Source organism: Falco cherrug, chromosome 10 (genome assembly GCF_023634085.1).
Source record: "Falco cherrug isolate bFalChe1 chromosome 10, bFalChe1.pri, whole genome shotgun sequence".
NCBI lineage: Eukaryota > Metazoa > Chordata > Aves > Falconiformes > Falconidae > Falco > Falco cherrug.
In genome coordinates, this window is record NC_073706.1 from 18731287 (window position 1) to 18752739 (window position 21453).

Consider the following 21453-nt stretch of genomic DNA (forward strand, 5'->3'; position numbering starts at 1 on the left):
CACAGGAGAGGGATTTCTGCCAGCGGATTTACTGGGAGCCTCAGCAACGCCAACACTTCCAGGCTATAGATAAGAGACAGGTGCTGGGTCCCTGCAAGGACGGGAGGGACATGACAGTGGCTCGTGGGACTGTCCCAGCACCCAGCCTGGCTGACTGTGCCTACGGGGGTCTGTGTGGGTGCTGAGCTGACAAGGGGTCAGAGAAATAAGGGGGAAGTAGGGAATCATAGGGACAGCACTCCGGTGGTTCAGTCAGGGAGGGAACACTGGAGATCGGCCAATCCCCTCCCCAGGAAACCCCCGGCCTCATGACAGACAATCAGACATCCAACCTTCACCTCTCAGCATTAAATGATTTTAAAAAACTGTATAGAAATCAACACGCTCTCAATTCTTTGCCTCCAGAGCCCCACTTTGGCTTCACAACTGCCCTCTCATCTCCAACTTCAGCGAAACCTCCTCTCCTCCCACACGTATCGCTTCCCTGCGGGCACCTTGCGGAAAAACAGGCTGTTCCCTCGGCTCATGTTGCCCTGGAAGGAGGAGACAATCACTGCTGGGTGAGTCAGGGCTGCCCCAATTCCCGGTGCAGCCCCCCCAGACCTCACGGGGCTCCCACCTGGCTCCTCTCCATTGCCAGGCAGCATCCCGGCGCTGCCCCGCTCCAGCCACTTACCTCCCTGTGCAGCTGGCTCCAGCAGTCCAGCCAGGAGGAGTAGGTGGGTGCGTAGGGGAAGAGGCCCCCAGCCAGCCTGGGAAAGGGAGAGGAGACCCACGGGAAATTATTTCCACCCAGGGCTGAGCCAGTAGGGAAGGAACCATCCCCCTCTGCAGCACCACGCTGGGCTGAATGCCAAAATGGCCCTTCCAAGGCCAGGCTCCCACCCCACACATCCCCCCCAAACCACAGTGCTACCGTCCAGGGATTAGCCCCACAGCAAGTTTAAAACATCTTTGCTATCTGGGAGCTTTGGAAAGGCAGTTTTGGCAGCTGATCCGGCATGGAGGGGCATGGCCGACACCCGGGCCAGCCCCACCAGGCGTGGGCTCGCCCTCGCTGCGGCATAGGAGATGGTGGCAGACTCACCCGCAGTTATTGACGGCCATCAGGTTGGAGACCAGCACGAAGGGGTAGGTCAGCATGCTGGCAAAGAACTGCAAGGGAGAGCAGGGCTGACTGGCAGCAGCACGTGGACCCCTAGGGATCTCCCCGCTTCACTCCACATGGCAGTAAGGAGCCCCAAAAGATCCCCAAGGACACCCCACAGAGGAAACCCTCTCCCACAGGCCCCATGTGGGGCTGGGCCAAGGCCGACAGCGTGAGCCCGTGGGTGCGCAGGGTCACAGAGCTCCTCCATGGAGCATTCCTTCCCCTGCCGGCCGATCCCTCCACAGCCCAGGGCTCTGCTCCCCCAGCGCAGCAGCCGCAGGACAGGCAGGATTATGGGAACTGTTTCCCAGGGGAAAGAGGATTCCGTTATGTCCTCCCTCCCCACAGGGAGACAGCATCACACACGTGTGTACCCCCCCGTCACATGGGCTGTACTCACTCCAGTGACTGCCTGTGAGTAGCTCTTCATCTCTGCCATGGTTGAGACCTGTAGGAAAGGGAAAGGCACCTTCATTCCCTACAGAGCTGTGTTGCCACCCCAAAACAGGGCTGTGGCCTCCCAGACTGTCCCTGGAGCCTCCCCCATCCCTCACTGCTGTCAACTCAACACCAGCCACGTCCCTGCACTGCCCCCAGCCTGCCCCAGGCCCCCCAAAAGCAGGGTGCCAAGCCCATACCCCATTCTCCAGCGCGTACGTGTTGATGAGGTAGGCCAGCATGTTGCAGAGCCAGAGTGAAAGGATGTCCCCGAGGAGCCGGGGGATGAGGCCGCTAAAAGAGAAAAGGCAGCAGGAATGTGAGCCTAGTGCAGCCTTGGATCCAGCCGCACGGAGGGAGAGCTGGGGAACAGCCAGTTTAGAACAGGAGGGAGCAGCAGTTCCCCCAGAAGCTGGGTGAAGGGGGAACTCCTGGCCCCAGGAGCAGGACTGTTCAGAGAGGACACGGACGCAGAGGGGAACTGTTGGAGGGACCCAAAACACCCCCCAGCCAGTGCTCCCGGGAAAAGGTTACTACACCTTTGCTCTGTTTTAATGTCCCCAGGTACTGGATGTCACCTGCACACCCCGGGGCTGGTGGCTACAAGGCAGGGGCTTGCCAGATCCACACCAGGAAGCCCCCCAGGGAGAGCAGAATAGGAAACTGTGCACCCCAGCAGCAGCTGAGGTCAGGGCGGAGTGCTTCTGGAACCCGGCAAGATGGGAGGGCAGAGCTGCAGCGCCGCAACTGGAGCGAGGAGCAACACCTGAGTGAGGCCCATGGATTTTGGGGAGACACCCCGCTGTGCCCCCCTCCCCAGGCCCCAATGGACGGCACTCACGCGAAGAAGCCCAGGATACCCTCTTCTCGGTAAATCGTGGCGAAGGCGCTTAGTGTCCCACTGGGCCGGGGAGGAAGAGGACAGTGCTGCAGTCAGAGGGGGCCCTGCGGGCAGGCAGCCCCCGCTGTGGCAGCCTCCACCCCATACCTGTACTTGGTCTCCCGGCCGATGAACTGCACCATGCAGCGTAGGGTGATTACTGCAGGCAGAGACAGGCAGCGCGAGGGTCAGGGGGGTACAGGGATGCTCCAGAGGAACACAGGGGTGACACGCACCCGTTACTTGAGTCACTAGGCCCGTGCACCAGCTACGGGGGAAGGCACCTACCATGAAAGGGGTGGGTGATGAGCGTGGCAGCAGAGCGAGCGACCATCTCTCGGGAGGTCTGAGGAGAAAAGGGCTGTCAGGGGGGGCTGGGTGACAGGGACACAGCAGACAGAGCACCCACCAGGGTTGTACCAAGCCCCTCTAACACCCTCCTCCTCCTCCTCACCTCCTTGAGAACCTGCTCCAGTGAGGACACGGGCTCCTTCTTGCTGGTGCCAGGCTGGAGACAGAAAGAGGCATCAGGCAGGGAACAGCCCCCCAAAAAGCACCACTCCTTCCCCACCACCTCTGAAAGGACCCACAGCCCCCCAGCATGGGCTCGGCAGCCCCTGGCCCTGCTGGAGCCCTTCTCCCTGGGGGCAGTGCTTGATGCCGGGCTGCCTCTGCCTGCAGCCAGGGCGCACACAGAAGGAGGGAGAGAGGGAGTGAGAAAAGGAGAGGGAGGGAGGCAGGCAGGTGGGCAGACAAAGGGAAGGAGTGGGAGTGAGAGAGGGAGGAAGGGAGCAAGAGAGATGGGGGAAGGAGGGGGAAAGGAGGGAGGGGTGGAAGGAGGGATCAAGAGGGAGACAGAGGATTCACTGGGGGAAGCAGCCTTGCACCTACCTCAGCCTGCTCGGCCTCCTGGTACCGCTGGGGATGGAAAGGGCAGGGTCAGCACAGCCGCGGGAGCCAGGGCAGGGACCCCCCCAAGGCCAAAGCGGCGAGACGCGGGGTCTCGGTGCCCCCAGCGCCGGCCGACAGAGCCCTCCCGGGGCCGGCTGCGACGCGCCCCCCCAGGTACCTGCAGCACTTTGCTGTGCACCACAGTGCCGATGGCGCTGGAGCAGAGGCGGGGGGTGAGGCCTTTGAAGAGTCCCGCTCTTCCGTCAACCTTCACGATGTGCTTGGCTGGGGGGGCAGCGGGACCCCGTCACGCCACGCCAGACCCCCGCGGGGCGGGAGACACGGGCAGCCGCGCCGCCGCGGCAGACTCACCGTACGAGAAGAGGCCCGGCAGCTGGTAGACCTGGCGCCCGAAGACGTTCCTCCCCAGGGTGGGCGGCAGCGGCTCGTACCCCACCTGCGGCGGGGACAGGCTGCCTGCAGTCGCCGGTACCGGGCCCGGTGCGCCCCCCCAAGCCCCCCCGTTACCGGCAACCCCTTACCTGCACCAGCACCTTCACGTACATGAGGGGCTGCGAGAGCACGGTCAGCCCCGAGCCCAGCAGCACCTGCGAGGCCGCGTCCGCCATGGTGCCGCCCCGGCGTCACGGCCCAGAAGGACACCACCGCCACCGTTTCCGCTTCCTCCCCCCGCTCCCGGTACTTCCGGCGCGGCCGCAGCCTGCTTCCGGGCGAGGGGGGAGCGGGGCGGGGGGGAGCGGGGGGGGGGGGTGGGGGGAGCGTGGAGCGGCGCGCCGGGTCGTCATAGCAACGAGGTGGCGTCACCACGGCCAGCAGGCCTGAGGCGTCGCTATGGCAACGCGGCCTGCGGCACCCGCGGTGCCTGAGGCCTCACCACAGCCTGCAGGCCTGAGGGGACATGGCAGGACCTGAGGGGGCAGGGCGATGGGCCAGAGGGGACAGGGCGTGAAGGGACATCATGGCGACAGGGCCTGAAGGACTGGGACCAGAGGGGACGCAGTGGCGATAGGCCTGAGAGTCTGGGGCCTAAAGGGACACTATGGCGATGGACCTGAGGGCATGGGGCCTGAAGGGATGTCATGGAGATAGGGCCTGAGTGGACGCCGTGGTGATGGGGCCTGCAGCACAACGGAGCCTGCAGGGCTGAGGTACCGTCATGGTGCCGGGGCCTGGGGCTGGGTGCCAGCAGCCTCTGGGCAGGCTGGAGGCTGAGGAGGAGCCCCAGGGGAATGGCAGGATGAAAACTAGTGTCACCACACAGAGGCACAGCCACGGGTACAGCCTTTAATCCCGAGCACAGGCCCAGCAGCGGCGGGCAGCGGGCAGCGAGGCCGTGCTGTGGGTGGTGAGGTGGGAATGTGCCCTGTGCCTGCGGGCAGCAGCCACCTGCCCGCCCCGCTGCCCACCCCACCGCTTGGACAGCCCCAGTTTGGCTCCCAGGGCTGTATCCCGTGAGGAATCACTGGTGACACCAGGGTGGTGGGTGCTCAGCAGTGGCTGATGGCGCGACACTGCACTGGTGCCGCTGTCCAGCTGAGATCCCCAGATGGCAGCACGGTGTCCAGCCCCCACTCCAGCTGTGCTGGGAACGGTTACAACAGAGCCAGCTCTGGGCTCCTCTCCCGCCGCACTGCCTCCCCTTGGGGTCCCGGGGAGAGCCAGCTGCCTGTGGGTCCTGGAGGGCCCTGGCCTGGCCTGGGGGTCACAGGAGAGGAGTTAGACCCACTTGGAGCTCCAGGAGTACTGGCACCAGGCTGGGACAGCACCAGGGACAAGGGTCCCTCCAGGACTGTCCCCTCTGGGACCAGGTGGACTGTCCTCACAAGTCCAGGCTCACCGGGATGTTGGCATGGTTCTGGTAGGCAGCGTTTGTCTGGTTCAAGGCATTCCTCGCTCTTCGGCTCCGCAGCTGCTTCCTCCTCTGTCGCTCCTGCTGCAGCGGATGGCAAAGCAATATAGGAACATCTGCACACTGTGACATCTTGCGCCTTCCCGGCGCTTCATCATGCCTGCCCTGAAAGCAGTGGCACCCAGGGACTCACCGGCTGTGCCGGGCCACAGAGGTGAGCCGGGGTCTCATCGGACACGGAGCTGTCAGAGCCGCTGGTGCTGTGTGAGGGAGACGACTGTCTGCAGCACCCGCTGGCACTGCCGGGCTCTGTGGGGCGGCGTGGCTGGGACGTACCTGGACTCAAGCTCTGAGGCGGAGACGTCACTCCAGCTGCCCCCAGAGCCCGGCTCATGGCCCAGCCGCTGCCTCAGCAGCGTGTCCACCTCTGACAGGCACTGCTGGAACTGCGGGTCAGAGCCAGCATCACCGTGGTTCCCTGCAGCACCAGGACCAGCCTGGGTGCTGTTGTTTGAGCCACAGCTGCTGACCCACCTTGGCGGGATCAGGGTCACAGAAGTCAAGCAGGGTGTCACAGAGGTGGTAGCCCAGCGACTTGAGGTCTTCGACAGTAAAGTGCGAGTTCCTTCCGCCTGGAGGGAACAGGGCACAACGAAACAAGTGGCAGCTTCCCAACCTGGGGACCATGTGTCTGCCAACACACCTGGCACCATTACCCCTGGCCCATGGCAGCCCCTCACCCAGCGTGGAGCCACCGAAGGCTGCCTCCATGGTGTAGCTGTTGGAGACACCCATGCGCCACATGACCACCCTGCCCGTCCCTGCTTTGCTCTTCTGCACTTTAAACTTGCAGCTGGGGAAGGAGAACTGGGGCCAGCCCCGGAGTTGGCACAGTGCGGGCATGTGTCCCCCTTCCAAGCCCCACAGGGACACCACAGCAGCATGGGAAGTGGCACGGTGGCCACATTCCCTGCATCACCATCTGGTGTCACCATGAAGCTTGGCGAGGATGCCATTCCCCAGCTCTGAGACGCCATTCCTCAGCTCTGAGGATGGCTTCAGAGAATCCCACCTTGTCGGGGGCGTTTTTGCTCAGCATCAGGGGGAAGACGCGCTGGCACAGCCGTGGCCCAGCACCAGCCCTGCCACTGTCACAGCCATACATGAAGACATTGTTCTTCCGGCTGTGCCCATGGAAGTCGCAGTACAGCACCACCTCCCGCTCCGCCAGCACCCTGCGCACATCAGGATAAACCCACCAGCACCACCACAGGAATGGCATGGACCTGCCAGCTCCCCGCACCCCCACCTCACCTCTCAACCATGGCCCGAAGGTGCCACACGCTGGGGAATGAGCTGCGGAGCGCCGTCCTGTAAGCCCTGTTGGGATCGCGGCCTGCCAGGGAGCAGCGCGAGTTGCCCACCACCACCCCGTCGGGGTTGAGCATGGGCACCACCTTGAAAATGAAGAGCCGGCGCAGGAGCTGCGCATCAGCGTGGGCACCAAGGAGGAAGTCGAGGCAGCCCTGCATGGCCCAGGAGCTGCCGCTCTCCCCGGGGTGTGCGCGGGCACTCAGCACCACCACCCGCTTGGCCGCCACACCGGCAGGGCTGGTGATGGTCAGCAGGTAGACGGTGTTACCGGCCAAGCTGCGGCACAGAGCCCGCACCGTGCAGTACTGTGAACGCATTGGGTCACTTGCCAGTGCCCGCAGGTAGCGCTGCAGGTCAGAGTAGGTGTAGGGGTAGGAGTGGGCAAAGAAGCAAGTGTCATCGTTGTGGGGGAAGCGCACTGTCCAGGAGAGGCAGAAGGTGGCCGGCTCCTCCCCGCCACCACCCCCCCGGTAGTAGCGGAGGTCAGTCCCGACGCGGCGCCAGCCGATGCCACGGCTCTGGGCATCCCGCTGGGAGTAGAGCAGCGGCCGCAAGCCCTCGCTGTAGAGGCTCTTGGGCTTTGCCAGGTTGGCGATGGTGAAGCGGTAGAGAGGGTCTTGCCGGGTGTTTTGGACGCGGAAGTAGAACCACTGGGTGTGCTTGCAGGTGTACAGGTCTGGCCGCAGTGTCAGCACGTACTCGTAGGGGCCCCTGTGCAGCAGGACAGGCCACACTCCAGCTCCCAGCCCTACTGCTGCCCGCCCCCAGGCCCCCAGACCCTCTCTTACACCTTGACAGCTTTCTGGAGGTTGCCGCTCTCAAAGCGGGATTCGAAGAGCAGTGTGGTGTCCTGGGGACCCTCCAAGGGGGCCGCTGGTGAGGAGAGGGGACCAGGGGCCCCCCCGACCCGGGCATGAGTGAAGCAGGAGCCTCGGGGTGCTGTGGGGGGAAGCCCAGAGGGACAGCGATAGGGGCCTGGGGAGACCAAGGGGGCACCCAGGGGTGCTGCCCCCTCCCCAGTACCTGGGTTGAAGTGGTAGACAACAGTGCCAGGCTCCTTGCTGGGGATGGCTGGAGCCTGCTCAGGACCCACGGGCTGGCAGAAGGGCTCCGGTTCAGGGGGGACCCACTCTAGGGAGGGACAGAGACAGGCACTGTGGGCACCATGGGTGTCTGGCGCAGTGGCGAGGGGGGGGGGGATGGCCGGAGCACTCCCTCACCGATGTGCTTGATCGTTTCCTCGATGACTTCGCACTCAACAGGCCAGTGGGGAGCCGGTAGGGGTCCCCGTGCCGAGGGAAGGGCAAAGAGAGCCCGCGGTTCCCCCAGGGACCCACGGCACCGCACTGAGGGGACCGGTGTGCCCTGGCGGGGGGTCTGCTCCAGCACCCCAGGGGCTGCAAGAGGACCAAGAGGGGCTGGGGGGCTGTGATGCACTCGTGGCAGAGCAGGAAGCCCGAGCTGTGAGGGTTGGGGTGGGGACACCCCCCCAAACCCACCCACTACCCCGAAGCAGGGAGAGGACCCAGCCACTGTGCTCTGCACGCCAGGAGGACACAGCTCTGAGCCCCAGGGCAGCACCAACTGCACTGCCGGGGGACTGTGGGCGGCAACGGGGTCTCACTCACGGCTCAGCTCCTGCCCAGGACCCCGCAGACAGCCAGGTTTGGTGCTGCCGGTGCCAGGCTCCTCGGAGGCGTGCTGCTCAGCAGAGCCCCCTGGGAACACCGGGCTCTTCTGCCCGCCCATCTTCTGGCCTTGGGGAGAGCGCAGCTGCAGCCCCGAGCTGGGGACATGAGGGGACGTGCCCCTGTGGCCAGGGCCCCTCCGCAGCCAAGGCTCACCTCGGAAGTAGCCGTAGTAGCGCAGGTGGCTGTACATGAAGCTGTCGTAGGGCTCGGGGACCAGCTCGCCACCGAACCCCCCCAGTCCCTCAACCCTGATCGCTGGGCTGGGCTGCATGGCTGTGAGAGCTCCCGCAACGGCCCAGCAAACCCTTCTCTGGTGACTAGGACGCGGTCGCTGAGCGACCAGCTAGCACTGGGGAGGGACAGGGCGGTCCCGAAGCCGGGAAAGGAGCCAAAGGGATTGCGTTATCCTGGCAGACACCCAGAGGAGCGGGGCCACAGAGGGCTCCCACGGCATCAGCCTGAGCCAGGGCCAACACGCACACCAGCCCTGAACTGCCCCTGGCCCCGTGGCAGGGGCAAGAACAGCCCCACTCAACCAGACAGTACATCCCAAACTGCTACAATTTATTGGACAACGGTCAAGTGAAGGGCTCTGAACTGTACATCTGTAAAAAAAAAAAACCAACAAAGTGTGCGGTGCACACCTCATGTGCTCGACGCAGTTTTCCTCCGCTTCAGCCGCGCTCGCCAGTCCTCTGGCAGTGCCTCGAAGTTGGCATTCCTCTCTGCCATGCCACTGCAGGGACAAAGTGGGGTGTCAGTGCCCGGGTGGTGTGAGGCGATGCTCCCCACTGCCCTCCTGCGCCCCCTGCCCTGCCCAAGATGCGGATCTGCACCCCCTGCCTTTATGGAGGACAAGGAAAAGGCCCCCAGGAAGCGCCAAGCCAGGCAAAGCGCCACAGGCAAGGGCAGCTGGGGCAGCCTCCTGGGGCTCATACCTCATCAGCTGCTGCTGCTTCCACTCCTCAATGCGCCGCTGGGCAGTGGTCTCCCGGTCCTCCTCACTGGAGCTGGAATTCTCCTCCTCGTCCAGCTCCCGCTGGATGCTCTGCCACTTCTTCACCAGTGATGGCATCTTTGTCTTGCCCTTCTTGCCCTGTGCCAGAAATGCAACAGGCTGCGGTGAGGGCGGCTGGAAAGGGAGGAGAGGGTGCCCAGCACCCCCCAAAGGATGGGCACAAGTTACCCGCTTACCTTGTCCTTCCGCCCCTTCCTCGGCTTCTCCTTCTCCGGTGGCGGTGCCTTGGGGGCAGGAGGTGGGGGCGTCTGGGGGGGCGGTGGGGGTGGCGGCTGCTCGGTGGTGCTGGCAGCGGGCAGGGCTCCTCGTGCCGGGGCCGGCTGCACGGCGGCAGCAGCCAGGCTGACCGGAGCGGTGCACTCCGAATAGCTCATGACAGAAGGCGCGGCGGGTGCCGTCACACCCAGGTAGCTGGACTGCAGGCCCAGCGCGGTGGGCTGAGGGCCGGCGTGGCCTGGCGCCATGCGGAGGTTGGGGCGGCCCTGGATCTCACCCTGCAGCCGCTGGCGCGGCCTCAGGGAGGCGAGGGGCACGGCTGCAGGCTGGTACTTGCCGGCGGCCATCAGGGGCTGGCTGTAGATGACGGGGCAGCTGCCGATGGTGGCCGTTCGCTGCATCAGCCCCGGGCTCATCTCCACGGCTTTCCTCTTCTGAGGCTTGGTGGAGAGCAGCGGGGCCGGGCCCGGTTCAACGGCACCCTGGAAGAGAGCGCCAATGTCAGTGCTGAGCCAGGGCGGACACGGCCCTGAGGTCTGGCCGAACGACCCCCCTCCATGCCCCACAGGCGCCAGGCATGGGGTGGTGGGACATGACCGAGCCCCAGCTTCGCCCGGCTGCTGGACCACTGCTCACCTGGCTGCTGCTGGCAGCTGGGCGCAGGAGAGGCTTCAGGGGAGCGTCTTCCTCCGTTCCTGGGGCGGGTGGCTCCTCGCCCCCCTCATCTTCCATCTCCACTTCCTGGATCTCACCGTCTTCTCCGGGAGGCGGGGGCGGTGGGGGTGGCGGCGGGGGCGAGTCCGGTGGAGGCGGAGGCGGCGGAGGCATTTCCAAAGGCAAGGGAGGTTGGAGTACCGGGACAGAGGACTGAAGCAGAGTCCAAAATGGAGTGAGCGGCATGAGAGACGTAGCAGGAACTTGGCCTGAGAAGGATTCTTTACAAAGGGAGCCTGAAGAATACATATTGACACAGGCTTGAAAACCCACGCTACGGACCGCGCTGCCTGCTCCTGCCTGCTGCCTCCCTGCCAGGGCCCTGCCTGGGAGCGGGCAGGCAGAGCTCAGGCCACCGGCTTGACCGATGAGCTGCCCCCTGCCTTCCGCGGTGCCGCTGCAATGCCTAAAACCGATGGGGACAGCTGGGACGGGGGAGTGGTGCTCGTCCCAGTTTCGCTAAAGCCACCACGAAGTGCCCAGGGAGGGAGGCCAGTGCCACCCTGTACTGCTCTAGCGCTTGGTGAGGCGCCCCAGCACTCCCGTTTCAGGGCCAGGACCCCCCCAGCCGCAGTGACCCCCCCTTCCTGCCCCTCGCTGTACCTGCGGGGCGCTCGGCGGGGTCCTCGGCGCGCTCTCCCTTGTCTTTTGGAGGTGGTTTAGGAGGACCGTCGGCTTTTCTGTCGGTGGTCCGCTGTCCCTCCTCTTCGTCCTCCCCGTCGGGGAACTCCCATTGCGACTCTCCTGAGCGCTCGTTAACATAGAAATAGCGTCTATGCTCCCTAAATCACAAGAAAGAGAAGGAGGCTTTAGATTCCCTTCCCCGCCACCGACACTCCGAGGCGGGCCTGCCCACGACAGCGGTGCGCTCTCGCAGGGAAGACCCTCTGCAGCAGGGCTGCCGCTCTCCCAAACGCAACAAACAACTTTGAGGACAGAGGCAGGAGAGGCCCGAGCTGGCTCGCTCAAAGCTATTTGCATTGCTGGCTGCGTGAACGTCGCCCTGAGCCCCCCGCTCCGAGGGAGGGGAGGGCTGAGAAAGCAGGCCAGCGTGCGGCAGAGCGACGTCTCGCTAGCACCAGGACTTTCAGCCGCCACCTTGGCTGAAAGTCGCCCTCCAAGAAGAGGCACCGGGGAACAGCCCAATGGAGAGAAGCGGCTGCCCCCCTACCCCGTGGTGCGTGGAGGTCGCTTTTATGATACTCTTGGTGTCAAACACACAGTGAATGCTAGAGAGAGGGAGCGGATCTGGGAGCTGAAAAACAAAAGAGCAAAGATTTCAAACAAAGGAAAATTAATCAAGAAAGCCAAATAGACAAAGAAATGTTTGGGTCTGACCTGCTGGCAGGAGACAGAAATCTTGTTCTTCATTCCGTCGATGAGTTGAAGTTTGTCCTTTGTCAGAGCTGTTGGTCAGAAGAGGTGATCCAGAGATCCTGCAAAGTTCACAGAGCTCTCGCATGCGCGACCCCCCAGGCCCGCCCTCCACAGCGCTTTACACTCGCAAGAGTGGCAACCAGCTCTGTCCGATCAGGGAATCAGCTCCGTCTCAAAGCACTGAGCACTCCGTTTGGATCCTCCAGTTTGGTGGCTGGCCCAAACTCTGTGAGTGCCGGACGTTGCTCTGCCTGCCCAGCACTGCTAACAGAAGCTGCTCTCAGTCTCCCAGAGGGACGGCGCCACGTCGTCAGGTGGTGATGGTCACAAATCATGTCTGAGATGTCAGAGATGAAAGGTGAGAAAGGTAGGAGAGCGCGTACCTGTCCCAGTGGCAGGACCAGCCTTTAGGGGTGGCGTTTATTTCGTATTGTTTTAGCTGTTCGGCTGCGTCTTGGAGTTTGCGTTTGAGGTAGTTTCCATTGAGAGCACCTTCTCGCCAGTCTGCAATGCGGGTCTAGAGGGCAAGAACCGGGGGAAGCCGTTGAGGGAGGCTGCAAGCGGCCCTCGAGACAGGACTCGAGGTCTGGGAGGTTCCCTTACGGCACGGGACTCGGGGGGGCCAGGAGGAAGACACCGCCTCCGTGCAAAGCCATGCTCTCCCCGCGCGGAGGAAGGGCCCTGCAGGAGGCGGGTGAGTGGGCACACGGCGTGGTGCCGCGCTGCCGCGGCCACGAGGTTCACGCAGCAGCGGCCCTCGGCGCTCAAACGGCGGACAGTATTTGATCCGCTTCGGAACAGAAGGCCGGAGCGAGGGGCGAAGGCTCGGTTACCTCTGTCTGCAACAGCAACATGTGGAAGTTGGAGATAGATTGTCTGTTGATGCCCAGGAACTCCAATTTACTAGTCAGAGTGTTTGCCAGCTCTCCGATCTGAAACTGCCAGGGAGAAAGGGGAGAGTAAAGAGCTGCCCTCAGGTAGCATCACCGGGCGGCGGCGGCCCCACAGCTCGAGGCCATCCCCGGCAAACGAGACTCAGGACTGCCCGTGGCCCCTCAGCCTGGTGGGACTAGGACGTGCCACCCCCTCCTTTAAGCCCCGCTACTTCCTGCACCCCAGGGACAGAGTGGCAGGATGAGACCTCCTGTGTAGCAGCAGGAGGTGCTGGCAAACCCCAGCTCCTTCGTGCGGACCTTGCCCTATGCCCAGCCATGGCCCCCAGTGCTTCTCAGCACCGCCACCGCTTCACACCAGCTGAAGGAGGGTAGGGGCTTGGTCTGCTTTGGTGCTCCAGCTCTGGAGCTACAGCAGAGCAATTGCCAGGGCAGAGCGTTATACTAGATACTTCAAACATTTCCCAAAGGAAACGGGCCAGGATATAATTTCAGGCTTTGTAAATCGTTGCTTTCTGGAGGAACTAGCTGGAAAGCTCAGGAAATGGGTAACAGCTCTGGATTTACTCCTGGAGCAGAAACTTTATCCATGTTAAGATTCAGGCCGGCCCACAGCGACCACTGTTAACCCCGGCGTCCTACAGGAGCAAAACCTTCAACTCTGGCACTGCACGGGGACAGGGGGATCCCCCTGTCAGCCCCCCTGACTGAGGGGACCTGCATGAGAGCCGCCACAAGCTGGAAAGCGATCTAGAGCAGAAATGGGGACGCCTGCAAGTGGCATCACAATTGCTTTAAGGAGGGCTCTAAAAATTATTTTTTTTCCCCCCTTCACTGTTCAGAAGAGGCTTTGGAAATTCCCCAAAGCTGACAAGCAGCATCTGTCTCCAGAGAGGGGGCCAGGCCAGACAGACAAGCAGCGTTAGGGAAGCCTGAGGCAGGGAAATGAATTCCCGAGTTAACATGGCTACAGAGAAGTCAGGGAAGATCCCACAGCAGAGGGTGACTTCGCAGCGGAGGACCCGGTGGATCTCCTGCAAACCAGAGAGCCGGCATAAGAGATTACCCCAAACCGATGAAGCAAACGGTACCAATTACCCAAGGAGACGGGATTCCTCCAACAGCTCTAAAGGGATCCTGCATGGGAAAGCACCACGCTACAGCACACAGTCCGTCACAGAGCACCGCCAGTACCGGGAGAAAAGGGGACAGCAAACGTAACAGCTTAAAGGGCTTTTGGCAGCCATCTGGGGCACCGCAGCCAACAAGCGTGGTCCTGCTGCAGGCTTTTTTTTTTTTTTTTTAAATAAATTTAGAAAATCAGACAAGCCTCATGTAGATGCTATGCTGAAGGAGGCTCAGTGGTTCTGGGCAGGGAATGTCACATCTCAAAACTCTGTTAAAGAGTTCTTCTTATGAGAGATACACTAAATCCATCATGAGGACAACAACAAAGCCCTTCCCTTTCACACTGGAAAAATGATTAAGTGGTGGGAAACAAAGGCAGGGCCAGAGGTCAGCTTTTGCTACAGGTTTCCACCACAAGCCAGTGATTCTCCATCTGTAAACCATCTGACACAGAGAAGTGATAATGTTTGCGAATGAAACAAAATTACTCCAGAGCCAAAATTAACACTGTAGGAGATCTCGCAGTAACCAACGACCAGAAAATCAGAAGGACAAATAGAAAAGATCTCCCCTACCACTCTGTGGAGCTATCACCCAGAGCCTGTAGCTCTGCGTGTCACTACTACGGCTCAGGAAGGGGCTCTGGGAGTCGTTCAGCCGCAGCCAGAAAGAGCAAATCAAGGCTCAGAAAAGAAAACATCAGCACAACACTGCAGGAATCCCCAGGGCTTCCCCAGTTTGCATCTAAGAACTGCAAAAAGTAATGCCGGGCGAAGGGCACAGCAACAGGTACCGGCAGCCTCCAGAAACAGATATTACGGACGAGGAGTCTTCAGCCTGGAAACGGGACAACTGAACAGGTGCGTGCCAGAGGACTGTAATATCGTTATTGGTGAAAAGAAAGTCAAGACAACAGTGTTTGCTCTCCTTCACAACAAGACCCAGGGCTCAGTCTCTATGTCCCCACACCCCCCTTTTTATTAATTTTTTTTTTTTTTAAAAAGAACACTTTCAAGCCTTTTCTGCTGGCTCCTGCTGGAGACAGGATGCCAGGCTGCAGAGATGCCGGCCCAACTGGCCCGGGCAAGCTGTTCTTGCAGCCACACTGGGATCTAAGGTTTACAGCTTCAGCAGGGGTATGGAGCCGTCACACCGGCAGTGCGGAGGGGGACAAGGTCACTGCAGCTGAGCCAAACCCACAGCCCAAAGCTGAGGCGTCCCTGGCTGGTGGCATCCCCTGGGCAGAGGTGGCTGAGAGAGCCAGCACGTCACTCCGCGCTGCCAGCGGCATGGCGAGCCCCTGGGAGAGCAGCCAAGCGCCCAGCCGCATCCCTTACGCGAGCTGAGATGGATCTCACTGACATGCATCTCTGCATCTCTGTACCTTTAGGTCCTGCTCCTCCTCTTCTATTTTTGGTGCCACTTGGGCTTTTGCTTTCTCCTGGGGTTCCTCAGGCTCTGCCTCTTTGTCTGAATTTGCATCAGCTGCTTCTGTGCTCGCTGCTGCAGGAGAAGAAACAACAAGTCAGCCCTTCTCCCACCACTGCCACGGCACTGCCAACAGCCAGCTGGAGACACCATGCTAGGGAGCCAAAGCCGATGCAGGACACGGTGGGGAAAGAGCTGAGGCCTCTTTCCTACAGAAGCTGGCGACAAGAGCCTGAAATCAAAAAGGAGAAGGTCACTGCCTCTGTGTTGTGATGGTGGGGGTCCTTCCAGGACAGTGCGGGACGCAGTGAATTACAGCTGCTACAGCACAAGGGCAGGAAGAAGGAACAGCCTGGAGCACAGGGGCTCAAGGTAGCATGAAGAACTAACTGCCAGGCAGGCAGTCATTAAACTCTGACAGTTTAATAATCTGTCAAGAAAAGGTACTGGGTATTAGTTGAGACAATTACCAAAGACTGAAGAGCTCCCAAAAAGCTGTCAAGACCATAAGGTTTTGCCTGTGTCGCATCACAGAACAGCTGTGACTAATTCACTGTCCAAGTGACAATTTCCAGGGAAGAAAGTTTTGCAAGGGACTACTAAAGCCCTCGGAGGGAAAAAAAAACACATTCCTGGTGTGTTCTGGCACCCAAGGGCAGGACAGTTCCCTCAGTCACCCTCTGGCAGCTGGGTGCTCAACTTTGGGTTTATTTGGGGTTTATTTTAAGAGTAACAGCTTCCTGTTCCCCAGGTAACCAGGCACCAATGGGAAGAGCTGGCTCCAGGGATGTTCTGCTCGAAAGCCTGCAAGTCGCAAGGGGGGAAACCATCCCCCAGTGTCACCCTGGACAAACATCAATCACTTAACCCTAGCCAGGCCACCCAGCTCACAGCTCTGCCGGAGCCAGTGCGAGTTAGGGCCACGTCAGACTCGTTTTGGGGCAGTCTGCTGAAGGCTCAGGGCAGTCTGCTGAAGGCTCAGGGCACTTCTGTACCATTTTTTTTCCTGGGAAAAGCAGTTATCCCTCATTCAGCCAGCCTTCTGTGCTGCCTCCCTCTTTGCCATGAGGCAGGTGGCTGGAATCAAACCTTGCACCAGGGAGGGACTGGCACATCTGGAAGTGCCGGGGCTGGCAGGCACGGGCTGCTCCCTCAAACACCTCGGCCAGTGTGTTTCGGGGAGCATGGCTCTGGAGGGGCTGGGGAGGACAGGAATGTCAGTACAGGCAGCAAAGCACAGGCTGCAGCAAAGCGCTAACAGCTGCAATCACATGATTTCCCCAAGGCAATAAATTTATACGATGCTCTGCGACATCCGTTGAACTGCTCCTCATGTATTTGTCAACCGTCTCTGAAAGACCTGTGCTGCACCACAGGAAAGCGGAGCGCCAACAGGCACACGCGCTCCGCTGAGGGGTTGTTATTGCTCGGGTGATGCATCCCACACACACCCAGTATCAAACACCCTACGTGAACCAGGTCTTCCTTGCAGCGAGGTCCTGCTTTACGTTTCCTACACACCAACAAGTGCAGAGCCGGAATGGCTCTTGGGGAACACCTTGGCTGCCTGATTTGGCAACTCTTACCAGGCAGCTTAAAACCAGAACTTTAAAAGAGGAAGGTAACAGTTCCCCATGTACCGCCAGGGTTAAGATTTGTAACGTCAGGAGGAAAGCGGAAGGCGGTGGATGTGAAGTGGCCATTACCACACTTCTGCGTTCCTTCTCTTGATAACAGTGTCAAGTACAGGCACTCCCCTGCTCATTTTCCTGACAAAAGTGTTGAACAGGGGCACTCTCCTGTTTATGCTCTTTAATTAAGATAAAGGAGAGAAACTGCTTGAGCACCAGCTCATCCCCATGCTGCCCTGAGCCCGTGAGGCTCATGCTGCCGGCCTGTGAGCTTGATGTGTGTGACACTGGTGACTGCCACCCTCCAGGTCTGTCCCCTACCCAGCACACGTACCTCACTGCCTGCCCTGGCTTCTCTACATGCTGCACGGGGCTCTGCGGGCAGGCACCCCGCACATCTTCGGGGAAAGAAGACCCCGGTGGGGGAGGGCTGTGGCCTTTCCGAACACCCACTCCTCCCTCCGAAGGGAGCCTTTCCAATTACCTGCTTCTCCTGCTTCCGGGCTCTCCCGGCCCGTTTTGCTGGAGCCTCGACTCGCAGATTCAGGGCTGGTGGCTCCAACAAACAGTTTCCATTTCCCTCGCTTGGAGGCCAGCCTGCGCGTTGCGTCCTGTGAGGCCGACTGGCTGCCATCAGACAGTGGGCTGGAGCCCGAAACACTGCCATCGCCTTCCTCCAAGGCGCGCAGCTCTGCCTGCAGAGACACACAACAGCAAGCAGCACTTCAGGGACCTGAACCTCCCCTGAGGAGCAGCCGTGGCTACAAGTCACCCGTGAAAGAAGAGCAAACGGCTGCTCTAGTTGGGGCATGGTGTTAACAGCAGCAAAGATGAGCAAGAATTTGTTTGCCAATGGCTGCTGACACGCCAGCAGAGCATCCATATGAAACTGCAGCTGATCAGCGCCCAGACCTATAAGGACTCCACGCCCATATAGGAGCGGCACTGGAAATGCAGTGTCATTCTTCCAAAGGAGGCAGGAGATGGGAACATCTGCTGCTCCCAGTTTATTTCCAGCTATTCCTTCCCTGCATGTGAGGCCTCATTCCTGTAACGAAAGTATTTTCCCTTACCTTCTTTCTCTCCAGCACCATCTCCAGCTCGAGGGTGTCTTGCTCCTCCTCTTCCTCAGCGCTCTCCCCTGACTGCACCACGCTGCACAGATCCTCCTGCAGCGTGTCTTCCAGGGGATCCCTGCCAGCCTCTGGCTCTTCAGGGGCAGCCGCCACCTCTTCCGCTTTCACCTCCTCTTCTGGGGGCGGCTCGACCTCCTCTTTACAGATCACCTTTCTCCTCCAGCGCTCCTCTTCCTCCTTCACCACGTCAGGCAGAAGCGGGGCCAGGAGGGCTGCAGCCACCCCCTTCTTCTCCTCCTCACTGTTGGAGAGGGCCTGCACACCTTCGTTCACTTCCTGCAGGTCAAAGCCTGTGTGAGATTTCCGGCAGCTGCTGCGTGAGCTTTCTGGCAGCAACCACGCGAACTTTCCGGCAGTGGCCACTGCTCCCTGCTCCTCGCCCCAGACCCACACCTTCCCCAAGCAGCAAACCCGTGCTGATGGGGCCCCTCTTTGAGCTGCAAATGGGAGCAGAGTGACCCACTCGCTGCCAGAGAAGCCCAAAAGGGCACCTACAAGCCCCATCACAACCAAAAGCCACTGCCTGGCCCATCTGACTGACCTTCTTCACCTCCCGCTTGGTGAGGCTGGCCCCACGGCCAATGCTGCCTGGGGCGGCCCCCTTCTCCTGGGGGTACAGCTCGGCAGTTGCTACGAAGCTGCCGTTGGTGCCTGCCACGGTGCTGCTGAGGAAGAGAGAAGGGAGTGAAGGGTGGGCATGGGGACAACGTTCCAGTGCTTCCCCTCGCAGGCCTGGGGTCTCACTCACCTGTGCTGGTAGTGCTGCAGGCCCTGGACCTGCGTTGCCAGGTACTGTGGCAGCTCCCAGGTCACCTCGTTGCTCTGGGTGTTCCAGTAATAGTAACAGCCGGTGTTCTCGTCCCACACCTCCTGCCAGTCGCCCATCTCCAGCTCCCCCACTGCCGGGGGGACAAGGACAGGCCGTCACCCAGGGGATGTGCATAGCCTGTGTCCCACCGCGAACAGGATTGGTCCCCCAGGCCGTTGTCACCCCCCTTTTCCCTGGAGACAACCATTCCTCACCACCCTCGGCTCCCTTTGGGCAGCAAAGTGAGGGTCAGGAGCCCCCCAAGATAGGTGCAGCCCACCTGGCTGGGACGGGTGAGGTGCTCACCTCCCGCCAGCGAGCACTGGGTGTCATATTGCCACTCTGGCGCTGGTGCAGAGCCCGCGCCGTTGGCAGTGCTGGAGGACTGGCCCGAGCCCGACTCCTTCGGCTCTGGGCGGGGAGGCGTGGGGGGCGGTGCGGAGGAGGAGGTGGTGGCAGCGCTGGGCTCGGCAGGCTGCGGAGGTGCCGTGATGGCATCGATCTCCTGCGAACACAACATCCCGACGTGAACATCAAATCCCAGTGGATGCAAAAGCAGAGCGAAGGCACTTATCAGCAGGGGACAATGTCTCAGGCTGTGAAGCCACCCTCTCCCCACCACCCCGCTCCCTCCCAGGGAGGAAACCCCCTGCACCCTTCTCCCCTCCACACCCCTGGTGCCGCACTAACCGCCAGGAAGTTTGCCAGCGTGCTGTCAATGTCTGACGAATTATTGCCATTCGCGTCCGCGGAACGGGCTGACTTCTCCGGGGTTTCACCCTCCTCATCATCGCTGTCTGCGTAGGCGCCGAGCAGGCACAAGCCTCCTGGCCACAGGGGGAGAGGGGAGCAGCAGACCCTCAGCAAAGGGGAGGCACAGTGTGGCACACACACCCAGGAGCCACCAGTGCAGGCAGCGAGGCTCCTGCTGCCACCACAGGGAAGTGGACCTGCCCCCCCCCCCCCCCGCTCTGGGTGGTCCTGCCATTGCCCCAGTCCTGCAAGGGGGGAGCAGCCCCCCAGGGAGCGGCAATGCCAGCTGGAGGGGGTGGGCACCCCCTCCCATGAGCGTTCAGGAATAAACGCTGCCCCTCCCTCTTCAAAACATCCACAGGGACATCTCCTGACCCCCAAAACCAGGGGGGGACCAGCCCCCCGACCACACCGGGGTGGGAAATACTCTCCTGGGGGGAAAATAAACCAACAGAACAATGCCAGGAGGGAAAAAAAAATGCTCCACTATCGCTGAAAAAAGACTGGGGGGGGGGAATATCATATCCTGCCTGCAAACCAAAGAGGGGAGTCACTGCTCCCTAAAATATTAGAATTTTAATTATTGAATTGGTATTAATTTCATTCAAGAGCTAGTAATAGGCAATAATAGTAAAAGACAAAATAAAATCACTTCTTCCCCCAGATAAAAATACGCAGGGTGGAAAAACACCTCCTAAATAATTTTTTAAGGCAGGAATTCACCTCCCTTTTGCAAACGCCTTGGGGGGGCCCGTGGGGGCAGTTTCCCACCACCCCACGCACGGTGCAGTGGGAGCAATAACCCTGCTCCCCCCAAAACCGGGGGGGGGGATCGCCCCCATCCCCCAGACAAAAAAGCACTTAAAGAAGGCAATCATGCTGCCCCAATAATAAATTAAAAAAAGGCACTTAAGGAGGAACAATCACATCCCTCAGAAAAAAATGCAAGATGATTAAAAAAGAGATAATCCCACCCCGAACAGAGATTGCGTAGGAAGGGGTTGGCTGTGCCCGCCTAAAAAAAATAATTTGAAGGGGGGGCGGTCAGATGCTTCAAAAAAAAAGGTTTAAGGGGCGAGCAACCGCAGCCCCTCCAGAGAGCGGCATTTAGGAGGAAAATCCCGGTTTTCGATGAGCACTGGGCGGGGGGGCGCTCCTTCCCTCCCCCCCCCCCGCCCCCCCGGGGGTCCCGTACCTGTGGGCTTGACGGCGGCGGGAGCGGGGGGCGGCGGGTTGGGTGCGCTGCGGGGGGGCTCGGCCACCGCCTCGGGCTCGTCTGCGGGGGAAAAGCCGTTAGGGGGGGGGGGCGGGGGGCGGCAGGGCCCCGGCCTCCCGGTGCCGCCAGCAGGCCGCAGCGCTACGAGGAGGCCGCGCCGAGGCCTGCGCCAGGCCGCGCCCCGCCAACAAAGCGCCCCCGCCCCCCCCCCCGGGCACAGCGCTCCCCCGTTACCCTGCTCGGAGCCCGAGTCAGCCCCCTCGGCCGCCGGCGCCTCGTCGCGGCGGGGCCCGGGCGGGGAGAGCTGCAGGATGGGCCGGCGGCCCGGCGCGGCGCGGGACTTCTTCCCCATGGCGGCGGCGGCGGGAGCGGCGCCTCAGGCGGCGGCGGCGCATGCGCGGGGCCGGGGCGGAGCCGGGCGGGCGGGGGGCGGGGCCGGGCGCCTCGCGCTTACCGGCCCTGCTGCGGCGACCCTCCCTCCCGGCATGGAGGTACCCCTCCATCCTGCCCCAGGGAGCCCCGCTTCTGCTCCAAAGCCCCCCACCCTTCTCCAGAGACAGCCTCCCCCTCATTCCTGCCCCAGGGAGCGCCCCCCAGCACTGGGGAACCCCCGTCCTGCTCCAAAGCCCCCGCCATGGAGACACCCACCCTGCCCTATAGCCCAGGGCTGCCCTACAGCCCGCCCCGGGGTGTCTCTTGAGCCTACAGCCCCGTCCGGCCCTACGTGATGGTGCTGCTCCTTTATGATACAGCCGCACAGGGCAGCTCTTAGGATATAGGGCAGCCTATAGCACAACGCTGCCCTCCCGGGCCACAGCCCTGGCTTGTCCTATAGCATAGT

At 61.4% G+C, this 21453-nt stretch overlaps 3 protein-coding genes across 9 annotated transcripts; all 3 read right to left on the reverse strand.

The window, feature by feature from the left end:
- Positions 1–333: 333 nt before the first annotated feature.
- On the reverse strand, positions 334–4059 carry MTCH2 (mitochondrial carrier 2). Its single transcript, XM_055721871.1, has 13 exons — positions 3902–4059; positions 3732–3816; positions 3538–3644; positions 3360–3386; positions 2923–2976; positions 2757–2814; positions 2577–2628; positions 2430–2489; positions 1789–1882; positions 1551–1598; positions 1088–1155; positions 677–752; positions 334–533 (listed from the first exon to the last, which is right to left on the reverse strand). The coding sequence occupies exons 1-13, from the start codon at positions 3986–3988 to the stop codon at positions 447–449; spliced, it is 903 nt and encodes a 300-aa protein (XP_055577846.1). The 5' UTR covers positions 3989–4059; the 3' UTR covers positions 334–446.
- A 205-nt stretch (positions 4060–4264) lies between these two features.
- AGBL2 (AGBL carboxypeptidase 2) lies at positions 4265–8711 on the reverse strand. 3 transcript variants are annotated; one of them, XM_055721833.1, is made up of 12 exons: positions 8232–8711; positions 7824–8000; positions 7627–7734; positions 7392–7542; positions 6544–7314; positions 6302–6464; positions 5970–6096; positions 5764–5861; positions 5566–5675; positions 5423–5489; positions 5218–5313; positions 4265–5075 (listed from the first exon to the last, which is right to left on the reverse strand). In XM_055721833.1, exons 1-12 carry the CDS (start codon positions 8563–8565, stop codon positions 4665–4667), a joined length of 2613 nt encoding a protein of 870 aa, XP_055577808.1. In that variant the 5' UTR covers positions 8566–8711; the 3' UTR covers positions 4265–4664. The 3 variants fall into 3 exon arrangements, with proteins under 3 accessions (XP_055577808.1, XP_055577807.1, XP_055577806.1); XM_055721832.1 differs by having other exon boundaries at positions 5218–5310; positions 5764–6096; XM_055721831.1 differs by having other exon boundaries at positions 5764–6096.
- A 126-nt stretch (positions 8712–8837) lies between these two features.
- FNBP4 (formin binding protein 4) lies at positions 8838–21005 on the reverse strand. Of its 5 annotated transcripts, none has more exons than XM_055721826.1 (17): positions 20847–21005; positions 20592–20672; positions 19334–19470; positions 18950–19148; positions 18584–18734; positions 18377–18497; positions 17773–18111; positions 17184–17394; positions 15025–15143; positions 12453–12557; positions 12003–12136; positions 11581–11678; positions 10846–11024; positions 10165–10395; positions 9489–10010; positions 9233–9390; positions 8838–9030 (listed from the first exon to the last, which is right to left on the reverse strand). In XM_055721826.1, exons 1-17 carry the CDS (start codon positions 20962–20964, stop codon positions 8940–8942), a joined length of 2994 nt encoding a protein of 997 aa, XP_055577801.1. In that variant the 5' UTR covers positions 20965–21005; the 3' UTR covers positions 8838–8939. The 5 variants fall into 5 exon arrangements, with proteins under 5 accessions (XP_055577801.1, XP_055577802.1, XP_055577800.1 ...); XM_055721827.1 differs by having other exon boundaries at positions 15025–15140; positions 18377–18500; XM_055721825.1 differs by having other exon boundaries at positions 18377–18500.
- Positions 21006–21453: the final 448 nt, after the last annotated feature.